The following is a 22,090-nucleotide window of genomic DNA, read 5'->3' as shown; positions in this document are numbered from 1 at the left end:
CATCCCTGCCATGCACAGGAGGAGTCCCCGAAAGCCTGTATGAATCCTCCAGGAGACATAGTACTGACCCACATTCCAGGAAGAAACGTGGAAGGGAGGAGGCTAAAGAGCTGCCTTAGGAAAATGGAGATCTCCCTAAATGCATGTAATTGTGTCCAGAAACTGCAGTGTGGTGTGCAGTTTCAGGGAGAATAAAATGAACTAGATAGAGTAGCTACAACTTAAATGGACTGTAAAATCATATCTGAAAGAAGGACAAAACAAGGCAAGTCAAGCATTTCGCATTATTTAATTTATTCTACTTAGCGATTCGGTGGCATAATAGCAGCACACTAATAGGCCTGCAACCATAAACATCGGATCTGGGGCTTCATTTACTCTTTGGAGTCTTTGTTTTGGATCATTTGGGATAAAGCATCACGTCTATCTCAGTGCAATCCCATTCCAACAAGGAATGCCCTGCTAAGGCAGACCAACAGAAGAAAAAGGATGAATCATAAAAATTACCAGGAGAAAATAAAAGTTTTCTAATTGGAGGAAAGACTGATAGTGAAATGCAGTATCTCATCTGATGGAGTGCAGTCGAACACAGACAATGCATGTAAATAATGGGAGGCACAGAGAGTTTTCCCCGCTTCCTCCTGCTACCTCAGGGAATCTTGTCCCAGCATCCTGCCGACTGCTGTCACACAGAAGTGCCTTTCCAGGTCAGTTCTGAGGAGCTACGGATCTGAGTTTTCATTCCCTGTCCTATCACTGCAGCCCCACAGGAGGCACTCTCTGCTCACACATCCATTCAAGCTGTTCTTCCAGCAGTAACTAAAAGCAAACCAGGGAAGCCCTGATGAAACCCCCATCCGCCCTCACCTCACACTTGCCTTACTCCACACAGGAACCCACAGGGTTCCATTTCCCCTGGCAGCCTGGCAGGGAGCCCGCCCCCCCAGCCTCTGCTCAGGGCTTTTGGCAGGATTTCTATCCTGTTAGCCAGGGAATGCTGTGGGGCTGAGGGACAGGAAGAGCAAGGCGGTCTTTTCACGTTTAACACACACCTATGTGGGTTTCTGAAGTTGGGGTGCAGCTCCAGGCTGTCCCCCATTCCCTGACCAGTGCTCCTGCTTTCCTATTTCTGCCTCCACTGTGCCCCTTCTGCCACTCATTCCCAGCCACACAAGCCAGCTCCACCAGCTCGGGGTCACAGAAACTGCCAGGGCAGTTTTCCATCAGCTGGACTGGCTCAGCAGAGTGCCAGAGTCAGCACCAGGCCAAGGGATGCAGCAGCCTGGGGGAGAGCAGCTTTTGGAACAGCTTTTGCCAAGGGCCAACAGCTGAATAAGCTCTGCAAGGCCATACAAGCCCTCACCAAGGGAACTCTGAAGGTGTTTCTGAGGACTCTGCATGCACCAGTGGGTTACAAAGAGATGAGATTCTTCTCACCCCTCATGGTCCCCACGTTCTAGTTCCAAATGTGGGTGGGTTTCAGCTGCCCAGCTCCCTGACCAGCCTGTCTCTGTGCAGCAGGGGAGGCAGTGAATGGGAAATGCAGTGGCATGGCTGGCCTCAGCTGCATTAAACCAGATCCTGCTCTGCCTTGGGATGAGCTGGCAGCCTGGTTATCCCTGCTGGCTCCTGCTCCAGGTGCTGCCCTGCATCCTGCAAAGGCTGGGAGCAAAACTAGAGGCAGTAATCCCAGCCACAGGGAGCACTCAGATGCTTCTACTGTATTTAAGTCACAGTGACTGACTCGGGAGGGCTTTGGAAGTGTTTTACCTTGCTTGAAAGCCAGGCCTGTCTCCTTGACGCTGTTCACATACAGTCGGCAAATCCCTTCCTCTTCCACGGAGGAGAGAGAGACACCTGGGGAGACAGCCAGTGAGATGGTCAGAGAAAGGCAGCCCCCTCCAGGGTGTCCCAGCCACCACAGCCTGCAGCCACGGCTGTGCTGTCCCTGCAGCGAGCAGGCGGGAATCCCTCCCCTCTCCCTTCCCTCAAACCTCCAGCACAACAGGGAAGTGAAACGACGGAAGTGGCTTTAACAAAAACCTGAGCTGAATTTCTGAGTGCATCTATAACTCATCTACAGCTGTATTTGAGGATACCACAGCTGCAAAGCCTTGGAACAGACTCCCAATTCTCTTGCCACCAAAGGTCCCTCCAGGAGGTTTTGCTGTTCACAGACCAAAGCTGCACAGAGCCGTGGTTTGGGACAAAAGCCGGGAATCCGAGAGCCACAGCTGATGTGCCGTCCCAAACTCAGGCAAGGCACAACACCTCTGGCTAGAACAGAGTGCTGACCTCTGCTTTTTGAGGCTCATGGGCTGGGCAGGTTTGTAAAAATGCCCCTTTCCCTCTTCCCCTCAACTTTTTTCAGCTGCTTATGGCACAACCTGTCATTTGACAAGTCTCGGCTCAGCACACATTTCATGCTCACCAGAGACCTACAGAACAGCCCTGAAGTGGAAGTGCTGACACAGCCCCATTTTAAACAGTGCAAATGGGACTGTGAGCTTTGGTCTGGGGGATTTTCCTGCCATGTGTGTGACACTGTAAGATAACGATGTGTAAAGGAAATACAACGTGCCGAGTTAAATGCAGGTTGTTTATTTACTGTTGAGAGCCATCTAAAGCAGAACATTTGCCTTTCTGAAAACTTCATTACTCCCTAAATGAGTGCAGGCAACCATTTGCTCTCTCTTTTCTAGAGACTAGAAAAACATTTACAAACCTCTGGGGGGAGTCGTTTGTTTTCACATGCAATCAGCCACCAGCCAAGAGGTGCAGATGTGCTGGGAGCCTATCCTGACTTTAGGACTCCCTTCAAGTTGATCCTTATGGCTGAGAGTTATTTTTTTCATCCGTGATTTAAAAATAAAAAAAAAGGAAGAAAAGAGGGGGAGGAATGTGGCAGCTCAGAAGTGAGAAGCATATGGCCTTTCATGACTTACTGAGCTACTTGGAACCTGCATGCGAGCTCCTCAGGCTGAATCAAATGAAATTTGTGAAGCTCACTCCACACACCAGCTTTGGCAGAGAGAAGAACCCTCGACTACAAGAGCAGCTGTAAAATATAGTAGTTACTGGTTGTCATCACCACAAAGCCTACCTGGAAAACCCTCATCCAGATAGACAGCAGAGCGTGCCCAAGGCTGCAGTTTGAGTCAGCACAAAGCATCAGCTCCTAAGAGCGTCGCCCTCTGCAACTGAGAGCCTGGTTTGGGCCAAACACCACACATTAAAACCAGGCTGAGGGGTAGCTCAGGCTCTCACTGTGAGATCATCAGATCCAAGCAGCCTCAAGCTCCACCTCTCCTACAAGGAAAGGCTGAGAGAACTAGGATTGTTCAGACTGGGGAAGAGAAGCTTTGGGGGGACCTCACTGCAGCCCTCCAGGACCTGAAGGGAGCCCACAGGAAAGATGGAGAGGGACTCTTTAAAAGCATCTGGAGTGATAGGACAAGGAGGAATGGCTTCAAACTGAAAGAGAGCAGGTTTAGATGGGATATTGGGAAGCAATTGTTTCCCTGTGAGGGTGGGGAGGCCCTGGCACAGAGTGCCCAGAGAAGCTGTGGCTGCCCCTGGATCCCTGACAGTGTCCAAGGCCGGGTTGGACAGGGCATGGAGCACCCCAGGATGGTGGAAGGTGTCCCTGCCCACAGCAGGGGTGGGACTGGATGGACTTTAAGGTCCCTTCCAACCCAACCCATTCTGAGATTCTGTGATTTCTCCATAAGAAGACCTCTGCCTCCCTCAATCCATCAGGTCTAAGTGCACACATAGTCATTTCTTAATTCATCCTTCAGCCATACCCATAAATCCTGCAGTTATTCCTGGCAGAAAGGGCATATGGAGCAATTACACAGGTCGTCATCAGCTTTAGGAGATGAGAGATGGGCAGCTGGCAAGAGCCTGGCACTGGCCATCTCACACACACAGTCAAGCCCTCCACAGACAGGGGATGTGACCCTACCCTGTTTTATTTCCACAGCTGTGACAGTGGTTGGACCTCAAAGCAGCACAGCAGTGCCAGTGGCTCTCATCCCAGTGTGTGTGTGTGCAGTCTGTACATACATGTGGACAGCAGGAATGTACAGCTCCCACCTGGCTGGGTTCCACAGGGGCTGCACACAAACACTGCGGGAGAGGAAGGGCAGGAGTGGGTGGAAGCCACTGTGATTGCATAAGCTGGCATTCCTGCCAAAAACATTACCATCAGACTGTGCATGGGCTCTGAAACACAGGTGGGGAGAGATGGGTGGCAACCCAGGCAGAGCCTTGTCTTCACTGCAAAGTTCTGATCACAGGAGAATCTGCATCTCGGAGTGCACGTGGCCTCACCACAGCAGCTCAATAGCTGAGCAAATCCACCTCCAGACAATCCCCTCAGCCCCCTGGGAAAACCAGCTGCTGGTAAACATGCCAGCCCATTCCTGATACATCCAGGAGGTGGAAGCCAAGGATTCTTACCCATTTCTGCCCTCACAGCCCTGGCAAAGAGGGAAGAGTACCAGCCAAAGAGATGAGAACATCTGTGCTCAAGCACCAGCAAAGCATCCCTCTGAGAGATCCAACACTGGCCAGACCCTCCAGGAGCGCCTCTTACTACCACAGACACACTGGTGGGAGTAGAAACACCACAGAATGTTCCCAGGTGAGCTCTCCCTGAGATGTGGTGTTGGAACAAGGTGATCTTTAAGGCCCTGTCCAGCCCAAACTGCTCCAGGATTGTGTGATTTCAGCACACACTAGTGACTGGATGAACACACAAGGAGACACATACACACCACAGAAATCCTTCTGCCAACTAGAGGCAAACCACATTTGGCCATTTTCCTTCAGTGAGAGAAAAGTCAGCTTTTTTGGGGTGCTTTTAGCATTCCCTCCCTGCAGGGTGAGAGCACTGCACAGCTACATCCCACACCTCACACAGCTGATCTCATTTCACAGGACACCACATTGCATTTCACGTTTTTTTTTCCCATTTATCGCTTAGGAAAAAAGAAGGAAAAGAAATAAACAGGAAGTGCTATGACAGCTGCAACTCTTGCAGTGCTTTCAGGCACTGCATAAATACCAGCCCTGAACCATCACTGGGCTGGTGAATATTTCTTTCTTAGGCCTTCAATATTCAAGCCCCAGTCAGTCCCACTGCTTTGTAGCAGAGCTCAATACTCCAGTGGCCTGCAGCTGTATAATAAGCAGTTTGGGGATGCAGAATTATTCTAGTCATTAAAACAGAATATTTAGATAAACAGCAAAAAGATGCAGATTGGCTTCCTGTGGGGGAGGTTGCACAGATAACTCTAAAATACACCCCAGAACTGCAACTGCCAGGCCAAAGGGCACACTCACCAGGCTGGAGGGCTGTAATCTGAAATACCTGAAAGCTGAGAAGTGTGAACTACACAGAGATGAGAGATTCTGCTGGAAGTACACAGGGAGGCCTTCCCCTGCTTTATGCTTCACACAGATCTGCCATGTGTCCGATTCTGGCTCCAGGCATCCATGGGACATCCTCGAGGGCTGGAGCATCCATGCGACACCCTTGAGCCCTGGAGCCAGGCATCCCCAGCCTCAGCAACGTTGGGGCCAGGCAGGAACCCACCTTGGGTGCCCCTGGCAGGTGAGAAGAAGTCAAACAGCCTCTCTGCAGCTGCCCAGCCACAGAACTCGAGATGCCTCATACCCACAGCGATGCTCCCGAGGAGCGGGGCAAGGCAGAAGGAGTGAACAGGGGGACAAAGGAGGAAGGAGTGAGCAGGGGGACAAGGAGGAAGGAGGGGAGCTGCAGAGCCCTGCAGCCTGTGGGCAGTGTGGAAGCCCCAGCACAGCCCCCGGCAGGCTCTGTGTGAGATGTGACAGCTGGCAAAGGATGCTGCTCCCACCCACACCCTCCGTGGGTGGTGCTGGGAGGAACTACAGCAGCAAGCAAACATTTGTCCTCCCTGCACATCCTCCAGCTCCAGGAAAGCCACGTTCAGAGCACTCCAAACAAAGCTGTCCTCCTCCAGGGCAGGTGAATGTTCCTGTGGGTGGCTCAGGAGTCAGAAGTGTTTTCCTCACTGTGCTCAAGAGACCTTTTAGGTGCATCAATAAACAGCACGCAAGAACCTGCTCGCACTAGAACTGACTGGGGAGAAACAGCAAAACAAATGAAGGACTAACTCACCATAAATATCAGAGGATGCATCAGACTTCTCCATCTGAATGTGCTGGGTAATTTTCTGACAGATTTCTATTTCCTTGTACAGCTGAATAGAGGAAAAAAAAACAAACACAAAAATATGTTACTGTGGGAGGACACATTAATTGTAATGGTTTTGAACAGATTTTTGGGTTTTAATTACAGGCAGAAGAAAGGGACTGTGGTCATTATTTATCAAACAGTTTCTCCCCACCTGTGTGAGAGGCATTAGCAGTGTCACTCAGCTCTGCTGTTAGAACACAGTTAGGGAGGAGGAAGCAGTGTTTTCCCACCACCATCACCAAACAAAGCATGCATCTCTTTCACTCAGTCAATACCATTTTGAGTGCACGAGAAACAGAGCTTCTGTTCCTCTTTTCCTAACTTTCAAGTAGTAATAGCTTAATGTTTCTATATTGTTTTAATGAAGACATTGCAGGAATTCAATTATTCAACAGCATTAAAATCACAAGGAGTGATTTTGTTTCTTAGATACATTTCTTCGTTATCAGATTATCAATTTGCTATACCTCAGCATGACATTTCACCTTTAACACCTTGCTGTTTATTCGTACCAAGGAAAGCCCCCAAGTCTTTGAAATGGTCATCAACATCCTTCCTGGGAGACCAGCACAAGTTCACACCTAGGCAATAGCCCACAAGTCCCTCCACCCAGCTGCAAATCCCTCTGCCTTTCAGCACCGAAGTAACAAACCAGCCTTTGTCTTCGGAAAAAATCATGGCCCCAGGTGAACGAGAGCCCACAGGTGAATATGAATTCTGTTCCCGTGCTGCTGTGAGCGTGTAAAAATGCAATTCACAGTAATGAACATTTTGAAACTCAGTGTTTGGACTGAAGTACGTAAACTGTTCCTTTAGAAAAGAAGAGGAACTCATTAGCAAAAGGTTTCCCGAATAAAAATGTAACTTCATCTTCACTATCAGCACCTACAGATCTGTTTAGCTGCAAAATCACGTTCTGCAGAACAGCTACAGCCCCATGGAAGTAACTCCAGTGTTCTCCCCAAACAAGCCCACACAGGCCAGCAGACATACAAAGTGTGCTGGTTTAGTATTGGTACATTGGACATCGTCCTACAGTGCCTGTCTCTGCCATTCCCTTCCAGCATCTACACAGTCCCACTGACAGAGTTTTGGGTTCATTTCAGCTTTTCAGAATAAACAATAAGTGATGACTCTGTCAATCCTACACCCTCTCAACACGAGACAAGTCCCCAAAGTCCTTCCAGACAATGACAGCTAAAATCTGTCTCCTCTGAGTTTTAATTTTCCCCAACTGTATCACACTTCCCAATCCTAGCACTCCTCTAGCACTTTCTCACTAGTTGTTGTTGTTGTTGATAGCATTAACTGAAAATCCCAGAAGTTCTTTGCTAAATGAACAAAAGCCTCCATAGCTAGCAAAGTTTTACTTTTTATAAGTAAACCAGCCACCAATGCAAAGGACTTTAAAAAGCTTTACAGCATGCCGGTGTAAAATCATAGAGGTAAAGCATGACATTAATCGTGTTTGGTCTTTTTTTCTAATCTCTCATGGCAACATTCCTTTGAAGTCTGCTTTTGAGATGAATGAGATGAAAACAGCCAGCTGAGGCAATTAAGGAAGTATATATTCTCACAGGTAACTCCAGACCTTCTTAACCTCAAACTTTACCTTCCCATTAAGAAAAAAACCCACCAAAAACCACCCAACAACTTGTGTATTTTCCTCCTCTTTAAAACTCAGACAGGGACTGTAACATCAAGTGCTCAGGCCTCAGCACCATGACTTTAAAACCCCCATGGACAGCACAAACAACAGGAAAAGACAACTTGGAGGGAAGTTAAGCTTAAATGTACCTTACAGTGACTTTCACACATTGCCTATGGCTGTCCCTCCTCTCTCCCCAGACACATCCACACACACATATGAGCTGAACACCAACACAGGATGAAATGTTTGGAGAGATCCCTTTACTGAAGGCCAATTTGCCATGGTCTGCAAAGCGCCATAATTGCAAGCCAAAGAGCCTAACTGCGTGCTACAGGATGGCAGATAAACACTAATTACCAGCGTCCCACCCAGGGTCATTTCATTTGCCCAGGGGCAGCATTACCAGTTCATAGATCTCCTCCTCTGGCTTTGGTACATAGAACTGGATCTGGTTGTCAATGAGGAATTTCAGGCGCAGGTAGTGAGCAGCGTGGTCCAGCTGGTGTGTCTGCAAGAGACAGAGAGCCTTTAGACAGAAAAGCAGTGTTCACCTCATCTCTGACCCTCACAGGAACAAAACCACCCCAGCACCACCTTCCACCATGATCTCCTGCCCTGAAACCTGAACAAAACCTGGCCCTCCTGCTCTCCCCCAGGAGTAAGATCCATGTACCCACCGAGGGCACTGGGAACAGCCTCCTCGGCTCTGCTGACCCAGCATTCTGCTTCCTCCCAAGCCAGTCCAGAAATAAGCCTATGCTGGAACAGCAGAAGCCTCAGAGCACGCCTTTGGATAAAAGGATATTTAAATAAACGTTCTGCCAACAGAGCGAAATATGGCAGGAAAGGGCTTTTCTGTTTGGTTTGGGTTTTTTTAGCATCTTCATAACTTAGCACGTAAATATGATGGGGCAGATTTCAAGCAAGGTTAATAAAGACAAAAAAATCTGTCTGTCCTCTAAATTCAAAGCAGCTCAGGATACACTGGCTTTATAAGGCTAGAAAAAAGCCAAGAGTTGCATCCTGGATTGCATCCCAGTGGAAACAGGTCACACCATTTTAATAAATTAGTTATAATTAGCTGAGGATACAGCATTTGGTCTGGGAGATGTTAATGACCTTTTCTCAGCATGATTAATAAGGTTGATTTAAGCAGAGGTTAATGCAGTGTGTAATCAAAACACATTACAAGTATGATAAACACAAAGGATATCATCCAGAAGTTACTTTCAAAGTTCCTAAACTAAAACTAATGAGAAACCCCGAAGTGATTCACAGGTACAGGAGGTAAATTCTCCTCGCTGTCACTTCTGAAATCCCACTGTTAAAGGCTTTTATACCTCAGCCTTTTCATTTTACACCAGCAAATTACCAAGTTTCTCAGGCAGTGCTGAAAACAATGGCTTATCTGAAAATTCATGCAAGAACATCATTACTGCCTGTCTGTCCTGCTTTTTAAAGCCTGGCTTTTCCAGTTCCAGCCATAATACAGCAGCACTGAGGTGATGAGCAGTGTACACTGAGGGACCTGTGGAAAACCTGACCCTCCAGCACACGCACAGAGAACAGTGACTGCTTTGGGAAGCCTGGATTAGCCCAGGAGTAAAAAAGCTACCAACAACAAGAAGGAAAACCAAACCAGATCTATTGCTGCATTCTGCACAGTGCTCTGTTCAAATATGCCCAACCCAAAGATCAAATTTTCCTTGGATGAAATGGAGTATCTGAAATGGAATAACCTCCATAATCCAGGCAAATTCCTAGTTAATTAAATAATGACTTTGAAATCTGTCAAGGGCCAAAAGAAAAACAGCTGAATGTAGGAGATCCTTGCTCCCTCACTTTTTTCTTTTTTTGGAAAGCTTCTTGCTTGCTTTTCTCACTGATTACTGCTGTTTTCAGTAGTTTTCTCTTTACAGACACACATGTGCACACACTCCAGAAACTGAAGGGAAGCAGAATTGGCATTAAAGGTTCAGAAATGACACAGAGGAGTCCTGAGTTACTTTCTGGTCAGCTTAGTGTACTGCCCCTAGACACAAAAGTGTCTTAAACAAATACACAGAAAGGAGATCTAGACCCACTTAGTGCACCCCCCATGTCTGGGGTGTCCAGGGAAGGGAACGGAGCTGGGAAAGGGGCTGGAGCACCAGGAGCAGCTGAGGGAGCTGGGATTGTTTATCCTGGAGCAAAGGAGGCTCAGGGGGGACCTTGTGGCTCTGCACAACTCCCTGACAGAAGGGGGCAGCCGGGGGGGAGTCGGGCTCTGCTCCCAGGGAACAGGGACAGGACAAGGGGAAATGGCCTCAGGCTGGGCCAGGGGAGGCTCAGGCTGGACATCAGCAGGGATTTCTTCATGGAAAGGAAGGGGCTGCCCAGGGAGGTTTGGAGTCCCCATCCCTGGAGGTGTCCAAGGAATTCCTGGACGTGGCACTCAGTGCTCTGGGCTGGGGACAAGGTGGGGACTGGGCACAGCTTGGACTCCATGGTCTCGTAGGTTTTTTCCAACCTGAAGGATCCTGTGGTTCTGTGAAAAAGGAGCCAGGCAACCTGGCAGCCTCCTCCTGCCACCGGGGTGGATCTCCTCCCTGTCTCCTGTGCCCAAGCTGTTGTGCTCATGCTGCACCTCGGGCATGTCTGACGGTCAGTGCCAGCTGTGCTGCCCAGCCCCATGCCACTGCCCAAAGCCCAGGGCTGGCGCAGAGACCCCATCCACAGCCCATCCAACGTCCTTCCCTTGTGGAGGAGACCCAAGGGATGCTTTCCAGACGGGCCCAGGCAGGTAGAAATGACCACCTGTCATGAATTTATACAGCCTGGGGCCACCAAGCACTGGGCGGAGCATCAGCTGAAGATAAAACCGGGTAAAACGTTCATATTTAGAGCCACTCATTTCTTGCAAGAAACCCCATCAGCCCAAGAGGATGCCATCAATCCAATACACTGCAATCCCATCCAGGTCAGGAACGACAGTCCTGACCATGGTACGAGCCACCCCATTTAGTTAATTAACATCCTACAGCTGCCCCAAGGCTCTGTCTATCTCAAAATCAGACATTGGTTAAAGTGTTTCAAATAGGGCCATGATCTTCTACTGAAGTGAAAGGAAAAGGTCCCCTGAATGTGGACACAGCCAGGCTGCCCTAAAAGCCAAACCATTAACCCACTTTTTTGTTGCTGGGAGCTGCATCCATATGTGGGGAGGTGGGAGCAGAAACAGGGCAGCTTTAATGATATGAATATTCTTTCGAGACCACCCAAAATACCTTTCAGCCGTCCAAATCTGCTTCTTGGTTTATTTATTTCTCTCCTAATAACTCTGGCTATGTCTGGACTAAATTAGGCAGCTAACCCCATTTAAAGCACAACCCGACAGCTTAACCGAGGTGGTCGTGAAGAAGAATTTACAGCCAGGGCTGTGATCCGATTCAAGAGGCTCCAAGTGCCACAGTGGGCTGGCACACAGCCCCAGTCTGGCTCCTTTCTAGCCCACGAGAGGGCCTGGCACGTTGTCCCAGCTTGGTGGGGGAGGCCTTCGTGGCAGCAGCACAGGAACGCAGCAGCCACCCCACGGCATCGCCCCTGTGTGGCCCCAGCTCTCCCAGCGGGAAAACACCAGCCCAGAAGAAAAGGAAGCCCCCAGAGCATCAGGCTTAAGTAACTTCTCAGAGGCTTTGAGCACAAACCCAGAGACCTTGGGGTATCTGCTTCTTGCCCCTCAGGCAGGTCCCTTTGAAAGACGTAAATTGTGAGGGGAAAAAAACCCAAACCTTTCTTGCCTCACTTTCTTTTAGTCGAAGATAAATGCCATGTAGTCATCTATGCTTGTTTTTTACTGCTATTATCTCCATATTGGGTTTTGGTGTTATTATCTCCACACTGGCTCTGCCTAAATCCATATACAGAGTGTGATTTCCTCCTCCATTTTAAGACACACCATTATGCAAATGTCAGTAATGCATATACATTTGTTCACACTGAGCAGTGCTATCACAGAATCACAGCATGGGTAAGGTTGGAAGGGACCAACTATTTCCTATCAGCCACAGAAAGCAATTTGATGCACATACACTGAGTTTTCCTGCCTTCCAAGTGATGTTGCTAGTTACATCTTCGGAGAAATCTTTGAGAAACCACTTTAAAAATGCTTTAAACACTCCTCCCACCAATCCTGAATCATAAAAGTGCCACAAAGCATCCTCGGAAGCCTAACTCGCTGTACAATAACAGGCAGCAATGTTAGCATAAGAACACATTTTCCGCAATGACTTCAGTGCATTTAATGTTCTCCAACAGAAGAATCAAGCTCAGTTTAGCAGCACAGATTTAACCACATCTACAAACATGAGGAGGTTTACATGAAATGTAGAGCTTGAAATGTTTACTGTACCAGAACTTGACTGGTTCTCAGATGGCAGATGGCAAACTGATGTGAAATGATGTGGATCAGATATTAAAGGGGGGAAAATGAGCTGAATGCAAGAGACAGAAGAAAGAGATTGATTATTAAATGCTACAGAAAAGAAGGCATCTCAACAGTGTTTTTCAGGCTGAAAACCCTTACAGAAAGGAAAGAAACAGATAATAGCTCTTGAAAAAACACTCACCAACCTCCCCTTCTCCTTTAACACCCCCACCCACCGCAGCAAACACACAGTGAGAGACCAGACCCTCAGCAGGCACCTGCTGAAACGACGGAGCTACACCAGCTTGCTCCGGCCGAGGGCTTGGTCCACTGAGTTAACCACTCTTACCCGAAGGAAAACATAAATCCTAAAAATAAATCATTACTAATAATGTGTCATCCAGCTTCCCTATCATGTCCCTCTCCAAAAATGTCATTTTTGCTGAGCACAAAGCAGAGCTTTCACAAGCTGCAGCGCACCTGGCAGAGACGCGAGCGCACCGTACAATTACTGGAAACGAACGCCTTTCCCTCACCTTCCCTCTCTTTGGAAGCACATGCAACGCATTCTGAAAGTCCCCAAAGTTAAGCTCTCAATAGTAGTAAATGTTTTCTTTTCTCCTGCTGTTGTTGCTGTACAGAGCAGACTCACTTTTCAGAGCAGCACGTGACAGGAGCTGGGTCTCGCTCGCTCAGAAAACACACATTATGTAGCTGCCAGATCTGAAAGCCTGTGTTTAATTTGTCAAAGTTTCCAACTCTTTAGAGATGTAACTCTTTTTAACGGCCCAATATCTCTGATACTTCATCTGGCAAAGAAATCCAGGTGGTTTTTCCTCCCCCCCACTCCAGTGTGGATAAAAGCTTTCCCCTGTCCCCTCGTGCCACCCACATGAGGTTGCGTCTGATTCTGCAGAGCAGGCAGCAAACACGGGCACCTTCTCCCACTCGCGGTGCTGCTGTTCTCCCCAGGGCCAGCCCGAGGGGAAGGCAGGAGGGATGGCACATGGAAACAGGTCCCCCTGGCTGCTGGGAAGGGGTGAGACCACCTCATCTGCCTGGCGGAACGGGGAAATGGGGAGCGATGCAGAGCTGGGGGCACCAGGGTGGTGGTACCACCACACTGTGGGGCATCCAGGGGCTGGGAGAGGGGTCCCACACTCAGCGTGGTCCCACTGGAGGGGCAGAGGATGGCTGGCTCTGTGAAAGGCAGCAGCAGAGGCAGAGCCAGTGTGTGAAGGCCCTTCCAGGCTGGTGCACAGCAGCCAGAGTGGGAAAGGCAAACCCAGCCTGCTGCAAGTCCCTGCACCCACGCCAAGTTAGCTCCAGCTGCAGGGAACTCTCTGCTGCGCTCCCGGCCTCAGCACTGCAGTGTAATTGTGGTTTTCACCTAACACAGAACTGGCGTCCCAGTGCAGAGCAGTCCCAGCACTGGCACAGGAGGCTGCACTGATTCCCCACCTGCCCCAAGGCACGTTTACCTTGCAGATCATTTCCAGCACGTCCCGTGAGGAGTCCCCAGGCCGGATGACTGTCAGGGCAGGCTGGTTGTTGGGCAGGCAGAACCACGAGGGCGTGAAGTACTCGTGGACCCAAATATCACAGTCGGGGTTGTGCTGGTGGACACTGCTCAGGGCCACCTCCTTCTCCCTCTAAATAGACAAAATCCATCATGACTACCCAGCGCAGCCCAACTCCCTCTTCACCAGTAACTCATGCACTGTGTGCTATATCAGAGCCCTCAGACAGAAAAGATATTTGGCTCCTAAGCCCAGGTTGAAGGCTTGTCTGGACAGGAACCTGCAGTTTTCCCTGAGCAGGAGAGCGTGTGCCTTCCTGTGCCACCCACCCAGCTACACTGCTGCAGTGTTCGTCCCCTGGGATTTCACCCTATGGCTACTGGGAATGCTAGGAATGCAACAAACAATGCGGGGGATGAAAGCAGATTTCAACTTAAAACTGAAATGCACAGTGTTTCTGGGCAAACCAAAGCCAACAAAACTGTTGTAGGTACTGCAGCTCCTATGCTTAGAAACGGCAAAATAGCAAATCTTAGTATTTATTCTGAATTTACTGGCAGCAAACGTGGGGGAAGGAGGCACCTGGAGAGCTGGGGTTTTACCTTGCCATCCGGGACTGTGTCATCAAAGATCCCTTCGAGAGATTTCTTCACTGAATCGACTCCTTCTCCAAACACCTGAGGAACAACAGAGGGAACTGCTTTAAAACATGAACGTGACTCCCTGTGTGCAGCACATGCCAAGAGCAGAACAGTCTGTCTAACATCCAGCATGGAAATCAAACTGAGAAATACAAACACCCATCTCCAAACGCACTGCTTGCAGAAATTTTTCACTGTTGTAGAAATCTGGGATGGGGAAAACCCTCTTCAGGGTGGGTAAGTCCCATCCAGCAGTCCCTCTAACCTCATTTTGCTTGAGCCTGTCATCCAAAAAGAAACAACACGGGAGGAACAGAGGTGTTTTCAGCAGAGAGGGGATCCCAAACACCAGGTCAGCTCACTCCAAGTGCTGTTCCTTAAACGCAGGGAAGTGCTGTCCTGTGTCCCCCACCCCCAGTTCCTCACCAGGACCACTCCTCCTGAGCACAGCTGTGGCTTTACTGACACAGGCACACCTTTGCACCAGTCTCTGTCCAGACCTGGGCCCTCCACAGAGGTTTGCAGGGCAGCGAAGTGGGGGCCCTCTCCAACATTCCCTGCCTTTCTGCTGTAGATGCACTGGAGAGAAGGAAAATACCGGCTTGATGGAAGAGAAGGTTAGGTGAAAAACAAGCTGGTGATGGGGTGGTGCAGGAAGATTAGAGGCCACTTCTGCTTGGAGGTCTGTCCTGACTTCCTTCCTGGAGCTGGACTAACTTTATCTCCCTTTGTGCTGGGTTTCCCCACCTGTAAAAGTGGGAAATGAACACTTCCCCACCTCTGCCAACACTGAGAACTCAGAAGGGCTCTGCTTCTGGCTGGCTTTGTCATGACCCAGCTGCCAAAACGTACTCAGCAAACATTCAAGCACAAGTCAGTGGAACCCTTCTCTAATGAAACAGGAGCTGGTAACCCAGCACAAGCCAGAGAGCCAAAATCAACAGGATCCCGTGCAGGAGGAATGACCAAACAGGAATATTTGCAGGATCCACCCCAAATCAGCACAGGACTGCATCAGCTGGGCAGGCAGGGCTGGTGCTGCAGAAGAGGCCAATAATGAAAACTGAGAAGCTCAGTTTTATAGTTCCACATCAGGAGAGCTCTAGGATCAAGTTGCTGGGCTTGTTAATTATTCCCTGGCTAAAATGAAGCAGGGACCAGGCAGGATGGGAAAAGGTCTCTGCCTTTTAGGGATTTACAGTTGGCTGCTTCCAGTTGGCAACACCTTGCACAAGCAAGGGAAGTGTGCTCAGGCACTACATTTAGACACCCTGCTCCTTTCTCAGAAGTTCACACTTTTTACAACTCTCTCCACAATGACTTTCCCCTAACCTGGAACAGAATCCCTCTCCATGCCTGTGCTGGGGAGGAGCGAGGGGGGCAGGAGCAGGGGAGGCAGCATGAAGAATGCAATTATCCCCACTGAAAGGGAAAACAAAAGGGGAGCTCAGGGCAGAAAAAAAACAGGTTTGAAAACACAGCATGGGCAGGATCCCAGCTCAGGACAAGGGATTTGGGGCAAGTAAACACAAAGCAACAGGGATGCTGCAGCATCGACACAAGGAACTGGGAATGTGCTCCTAGAGCTGCATTCCAGCCAAGCCCTGGGCTTTTGCTCAGCCTCTAAATATCAGGTGAACTTTTAATGTCTCGCTCCAAACGAGCTGAACAATTCCACAGCATTCATCCTCTGTTGAACAGAACAAACACCCGCTGCTGCTGCAATAGACAGCACAGGAAATCACAGGGCCCAGACAACGTGTCTCCCCAGCCCTTCTCCCCACAAAAAGCGAGGGATGAGAAAGGCAGAGCCTACATTTCCTGCAATTAGATAAGGTACGGCTCTCAAAAAGTGAAAGCTGTAATTAGGGATGTTTGGAAAGAGTAACAGGGAAGCAAGCACCTTCCAACCACACTGAAACACATTTTCTAGGGAAAGATCTGAGCAGTGACTGGGTGGAAACAGCACAACTTCAGGTTTTTTGTAAATCTGAAGCCAAACAGGGAGTGTCCCAACTAAATGTAAAGCTTCTTGTCACTTTAGGAAGTTTTCAACAAACTCAGCTACATTTAAAGCATTGTACAAACTCATCATTTTAAATTAAAAATAACCAAACGAGTCTGAATTGTTTGGGGCTTTTTTCTTTTCAAAGCTGTCTCTGTTTTACACTGCTGCTGTGTTGCTCCTGAGATTAGGAAAGGCACCTCCAGGAAAAGCAGAAGCACCAGAAATGCAACAACAGAATTCAGCGGAAGAAAGGGCAAGTTCCAAGCCTTTGACAGGAGCTGCTGTGCACTGATCTGCAGCTACAGCCCCTGATTTTTGAAGGGGATGAGGAATGAGATGACTCTGTGCCAGTGACTCTCGGTGCGAGCTGCATTCTGCCTGCTAACAAACCAGCCTTGCAAACAACAGTACCCCAAAACTCCACGAGCTTACCTGGTTGATGCTCGGCCTCCCTTGCTTTTTCTTCGAGGTAGTGTCCAGCCCCCAGAGAGAAGAAAACCTGCTCCTCCGCTTGCTGGCAGACCTGGACATGGCCTGTGTCCTTCTCCTCACTCCCGACTCCCCCGTGCGAGCCGCCACCTGTCAGTGCCACATGGCTTCAGAGGAGAGGCTGCAGCAGCCCCTGCACACACCCTCCACCCAACTGTGGGGTCTGGGGTGGGGAAAAGGCAAATCCTATGGCAACAAAGGCTACTCACTGCTGGGACAGTGGGGGTGCTGCCAGGCCGCTGCCTTCTCACTGCAGATTAATTCACTTCTACCAACATCAAATATCAAATCTTGAAATGGGTACTACACACCACCCCTCTCGTTTTTTGGCATTTAATTTATTTTAAAGCAGCCTATTCATCTCAGAACAAAGCCTCAGCACCAGTGAAGGATTTGGGGTTTTTTTTTTTTTTTCTTTTCCTAGCAAGGTTTCAAAGCTGGACATGTGACACCTCAGATTTCCAAACTTATCTGTTGCTTCCCAAAAACTCGGTCTTCCTCTTTACTCTTTCCTGTGGAAACACTCTGGGCATCCTGGTGCTGACTCAGAACTGCAGCAAGGCCAGATAAAGGCTTGCAGGGAGGTCAAGGCATTTAAACCTGCACTCCCTTAAAGACAAGTGACATCTGAGGGAGGGAGCAAGGCACAGGAAGGGGAAAAGTGAGCTGAAATGACCCTTCCCATCAGAGCAGTGACAACTGCTCTGCAAAATGGCCCGAGGCAGCAAGAGACAGTTGCCTTTACTGAGCCCAGCTACCTGGGGAGTGTCTCCCAGGTGAGGAAGCTCTAGAGGAGATCAGTGGGACATTAGTCAGAGCTGAAGTGTTCAGGCCCAATGTCAAAACACATTTCCCACATGGAGGTGGCCTGAGGAGAGGAGCTCCTCTCCTGCCAAAAAGGGAGTGGTAGGGAAGGGCAGGTATGAAGGGAGGCAAGGCACAGCCAGCCAGCCCCACCCTGCCCACTCGGCACTTCTGGAACACCTCTGCACTGCACTCCCACAGCCCAAACCAGCACCACGGCACTGCCAGCGCCCGGATGTGGGAACACCCACATCCCCGAGTGGTGCCCCAGCCACTGAGCTGAGAATTGGCTGCTTGGATGCAGCACAGCCAGAGCTACAGCTGGCAGGGACAGGGGGCTGGCCGCTGCACCCAGGGAGCTGTGTGAGCAACGGGGGCTTTGCTTGGGAAACGTGGGGAAATCAAGGAAAAGGAGAACTTCACCACGGCAGCAACGTCTCCATTGCCACAGCCCAGACTCCGAGAGGTTCCATAGTTGTACCTGGGACACTTAAGCAGAGCCACCTGGGATAACTTAACACATCCTTGGATGAATGTACTGAGGAACATCTTCAGGAGACTTGGGTCATGGAATTACAGAATGATTTGGGATGGGGGGACCTTAAATTCCTTCCCATTCCACCCCCTGCCATGGGCAGGGACACCTTCCACTGTCCCAGGCTGCTCCAAGCCCCGTCCAACCTGGCCTCGGACACTTCCAGGGATGGGGCAGCCGCAGCTGCTCTGGGCAAATTCCCTTCCTGAAACTTGAGTTAGGGCTCCTGACGTGAGGCTGCATTTCCCCACGTTCCTGGGGGCAAAGGAGGACATGAGAGTTTGCTGAGGAGAAGAAAACACGTGTCTCTTCCAACACAACATTTTCAAAACATATTTTTTCCCTTGGCTCTCCAGAGATACCAGCATGAAGAGGCAGACTGTTTTTCAGGCTAACGCTCAGTGCTTTGCTTGATGCAAAAAAAAATAAGCATAAATGCAAATTACAGCCCGCCACTTAAAAAATATAATAAATCCACCAGCAATTAGCAGGAGGATGACGCTAATCTTTTCATATAGGAAAGAATAAAAGCGCCCCTGACTGAATTACAGCTCTGCATTCAATTGAAGGGTACAGCTGACGTCTACAAGACAACAGTGGAGCTCAGCTATTTCTGTGAACCGCCAGGAGTCCAAGCCCAAACCACGAGAACTTGATTTAAATTCATTAAAACCCCATCACTTTGCAAAACATTTCCTGTACTTTTAAGAGCTGTTGTTAAAGTACTTAAATTTAAACAACCATTATTCGCCACACTGCAGGTAGCAGAGAAGAACACTTCCCCCCCTTGTGGAGCATCAGGTGTTGATGACCAGAGACCGGATACTGGAATAACTGGTCACTAGTTTCCTCCATATGGAAGAAAGTCAGATATGCCTGAGAAGGTCTCAGCCAGCTCATGCTGAGGGACTCAGAACGGCTCCCACCGACTTTGCAGGACTCGTGGATCAAGCCCAAGTCCGTGGACATTTGAGATGACCCTGCTCTTGTAACAGGAAAATCTATTTATGGTGGCAATTCACAATCCCAAGTTCAGGAGAAAGATGGCTCTTCCCTGAGGCCATGGCCTCCTTCAGCCACAGGCAGGCCCCTCTGGGAGCAGGACATCCTGCAGGCCCAGGGAAGGGCTCAGCCCATGGCACAGGTGCGGGATCCTCAGCCCTCCCCCGTGCCCACTCACCAGCGCGTGGAAGGACGACACGGAGAAGATGCCCAGGCGGCCCATGGCCACCTTGGTGGGGCGGCTGGCGAAGGCCAGCAGCCGCTTGGGGTTGGGCAGCTCCCCGCCCTGCAGGCTCGCCAGGTAACAGCGGTACCGGAACAGATCCATCTGGAACTGCTCCAGGTTCTGCTCCCACACGAAGATCTGCGTCCGGACAAGGTTCGGCAGCGAGGGGACAGAAGGGGAGAGGAGGCTGGTAAATGCCTTGAAAAAATTCCCAGTAACACACCCTTTTCACCAATGCTGATCTCACTCAACAAACCTTGATTCCTGATCTTCCCACATGCCCCTGCCCTCCCAAACCCCCAGAGGATGCAAAGAGTAAAAAAGAGTTTTCATTAGATGGAAAACAACTTTTTCTACATTCATGGCAGAAGTCTCCTCCTGGGACAACTGATCCTCTGATACAATGCTAATTAACAGGATTAAAATTTCATTTTTAATTTTCTTTGTATTTCCAGGATTATCTGCTCAGTTAAGTCCCTTAAGAGGCTTCTTTCATGCATCAAGAGCATCTGAGGAACCAGAAGAGCAAACCCCACCAAACTCCAGGCACAGGGCATTCCAAATCAGCAGCCACAGCAGCAGCTTTGCTGTGAGCACCAACAGAGCTTGAAAAAGTGCCATACACTGGGGATAATTAATCTGATCAGTGCAAGAGCGCTGTAATCAGCCTATGGAAGGACTTATTTAAATAATTCAAATAGCTTATAGGAAACAGTTTCAAAGCATCCAGACAAACTTGGTTACATAAAGAGAGAGACTGCTCTGCCCTCTCACTGTGACTGACAGCTTTGAGTGGAGCTCTTTAGCATCTCCCTCCCCTTTCTCCCCCATTTCCCCTTCTCATGGGCTTCCAGGGGGTACAGATCTCTTCAGCTCAGCCCCAGCCACTTCCCATGCTTTGCATTACAGGCACACTTGGCAGCCATGGTACGAGAGCTCCAAATGAGGAAAGCAGGAGCCATATGTTACGTTTCCCAAAATAAGGTGCTGCTGCAGCAGCGGGAGAGACATCTGCTCGAGGCTCTCTGCCTCTGAAACCCAGCCACGCTGTCCACTTGAAGGCAGGAGGAGCAGGCCCAGGGGGAGCCAGGGATGCAGCCACAAGGTCAAGGCAGGTCCTTGTGACAAGCAGAAACCAGGGATGGCTTCTTCAGCCCAGCTGCCAGCAGAAGCAGCAGCCTCTGGCACACTAAAACCAACAGCAGCAGCAGTGTTTGTTGGTGTGTGAGCAGCTGTTCCCCAAGGCATCCTGCAGCCATGGCCTGGCAGCCTCTTCACTCAGCCTCCTGCTATCCCAGTCTCCTGGAGGCCAGCAGAAGACAGCCCATGCTGGACCTCAGTGAAGACACAGTGCAGCTCAGCAGCCAGCACAGCTCCCCTGCTCCCACCTGCTCCAAGGAGCTCCCACCAATCTCTAGAACGCCTTAAACCCTTGCTAGGGACTTATTTCACACGAGCAAGAGAGTTTACCTGATCCAGGATGGTCTTCTTCTTCTTGGAGTCTGTTACAGAGGACAGCTGCATTTCACCCATCTTCTTCATCTTCTCGTCCATGTCGATCTTCTGCTCCAGCTTTTTGATCTCCGTTTTGAGCAGCTTGACCGTGTCCTCCTTGTGGTGCTGCCGCGCCACAGCGGTGGCACAGGCCGAGTGGATGGCTGTGATCCAGTTCTCCAGCTCCGTCTGGCTGCACGTCTGCGCAGAGGGAAACGGGAGAGAAGAAGTCAGCATCCTCTTTGAAACTGATTGCAGATTAACAAATGCAATTCCAAGGAGTTCCCTTTCCCTTTGATCTCAAGATTCAAAGCCTTAAATCCACTTACTCCTGTCGAAGTAATAGCCCCCCATCATCCTTAAGCAGGCCATTTTGAACTCGGCACCAGGCACTCGGCACTCGAAATTACACCTCTATCTGTGCTCTGCAGCTGTGGGTGCTTTCCAGCAAGGCCTCAGGATTTACCTCCCTGCCTCAATGCAGTGCTGCCATAATTTCTAGCTCATTATTTAACGATGATTTCTGAACTCCAGTTCCTTAAGGCAGGGAATGCACCCTGCGCTCTTCCCAGGATGGAGAGCTTTTCTGGCATGCAGCAGTTCATAATAAATTCATGGCAGAAAATGCGACCATGATAAGTATGAGTAGCTTTATTATGGTGCACACACAAACAAGCTTTCCATTTCTGAAGGGCCCAAAGCACTCTGAAGACACCTCTGCTACCATTAAGGGCAGGCTCATCCTCGTTTTCACAGCTCTAGCACTGTTCCTTCCCAAGCATGGATATGACAGCTTGGGAAAAGGGAACACTTCTCCTTGCTGGAAGTGTCCAAGGCCAGGTTGGACAGGCCTTGGAGCAGCCTAGGATACTGGAATATGTCCCTGTCCACAACAGGGCATGGAACTGGATGAGCTTTAAGATCCCTTCCAGCCCAAATCACTCCATGAGACACCAGGCTGGAGCAGGGGACACCAGGACATTTTTCTGGAACAGGACTATTCTGATTAAGGACTTTTGACACACAAAGAAGAAACTTTCCAGATTCTTCTTTCCAGATTTTCAAAATAAA

The 22,090-nt window shown here is 49.6% G+C and overlaps 1 protein-coding gene across 8 annotated transcripts in view; it reads right to left on the bottom strand.

Moving 5' to 3' along the window:
* The window catches only part of TIAM1 (TIAM Rac1 associated GEF 1), a 159,135-nt gene that overhangs the window by 30,704 nt on the left and 106,341 nt on the right, over positions 1-22,090 (bottom strand). For all 8 annotated transcript variants that reach the window (XM_048295306.1, XM_048295305.1, XM_048295304.1 and 5 more), the window contains 8 exons: positions 20,996-21,220; positions 19,478-19,663; positions 16,902-17,048; positions 14,423-14,497; positions 13,782-13,952; positions 8,299-8,403; positions 6,167-6,248; positions 1,771-1,857 (listed from right to left, as the gene is read on the bottom strand). In XM_048295306.1, the coding sequence (XP_048151263.1) occupies positions 1,771-1,857; positions 6,167-6,248; positions 8,299-8,403; positions 13,782-13,952; positions 14,423-14,497; positions 16,902-17,048; positions 19,478-19,663; positions 20,996-21,220 (1,078 nt within the window). The remainder of the gene's footprint in view (positions 1-1,770; positions 1,858-6,166; positions 6,249-8,298; positions 8,404-13,781; positions 13,953-14,422; positions 14,498-16,901; positions 17,049-19,477; positions 19,664-20,995; positions 21,221-22,090) is intronic.

This window comes from Corvus hawaiiensis, chromosome 2 (genome assembly GCF_020740725.1).
Source record: "Corvus hawaiiensis isolate bCorHaw1 chromosome 2, bCorHaw1.pri.cur, whole genome shotgun sequence".
Taxonomy (NCBI): domain Eukaryota; kingdom Metazoa; phylum Chordata; class Aves; order Passeriformes; family Corvidae; genus Corvus; species Corvus hawaiiensis.
This window is presented reverse-complemented; position numbering and strand designations above follow the sequence as displayed.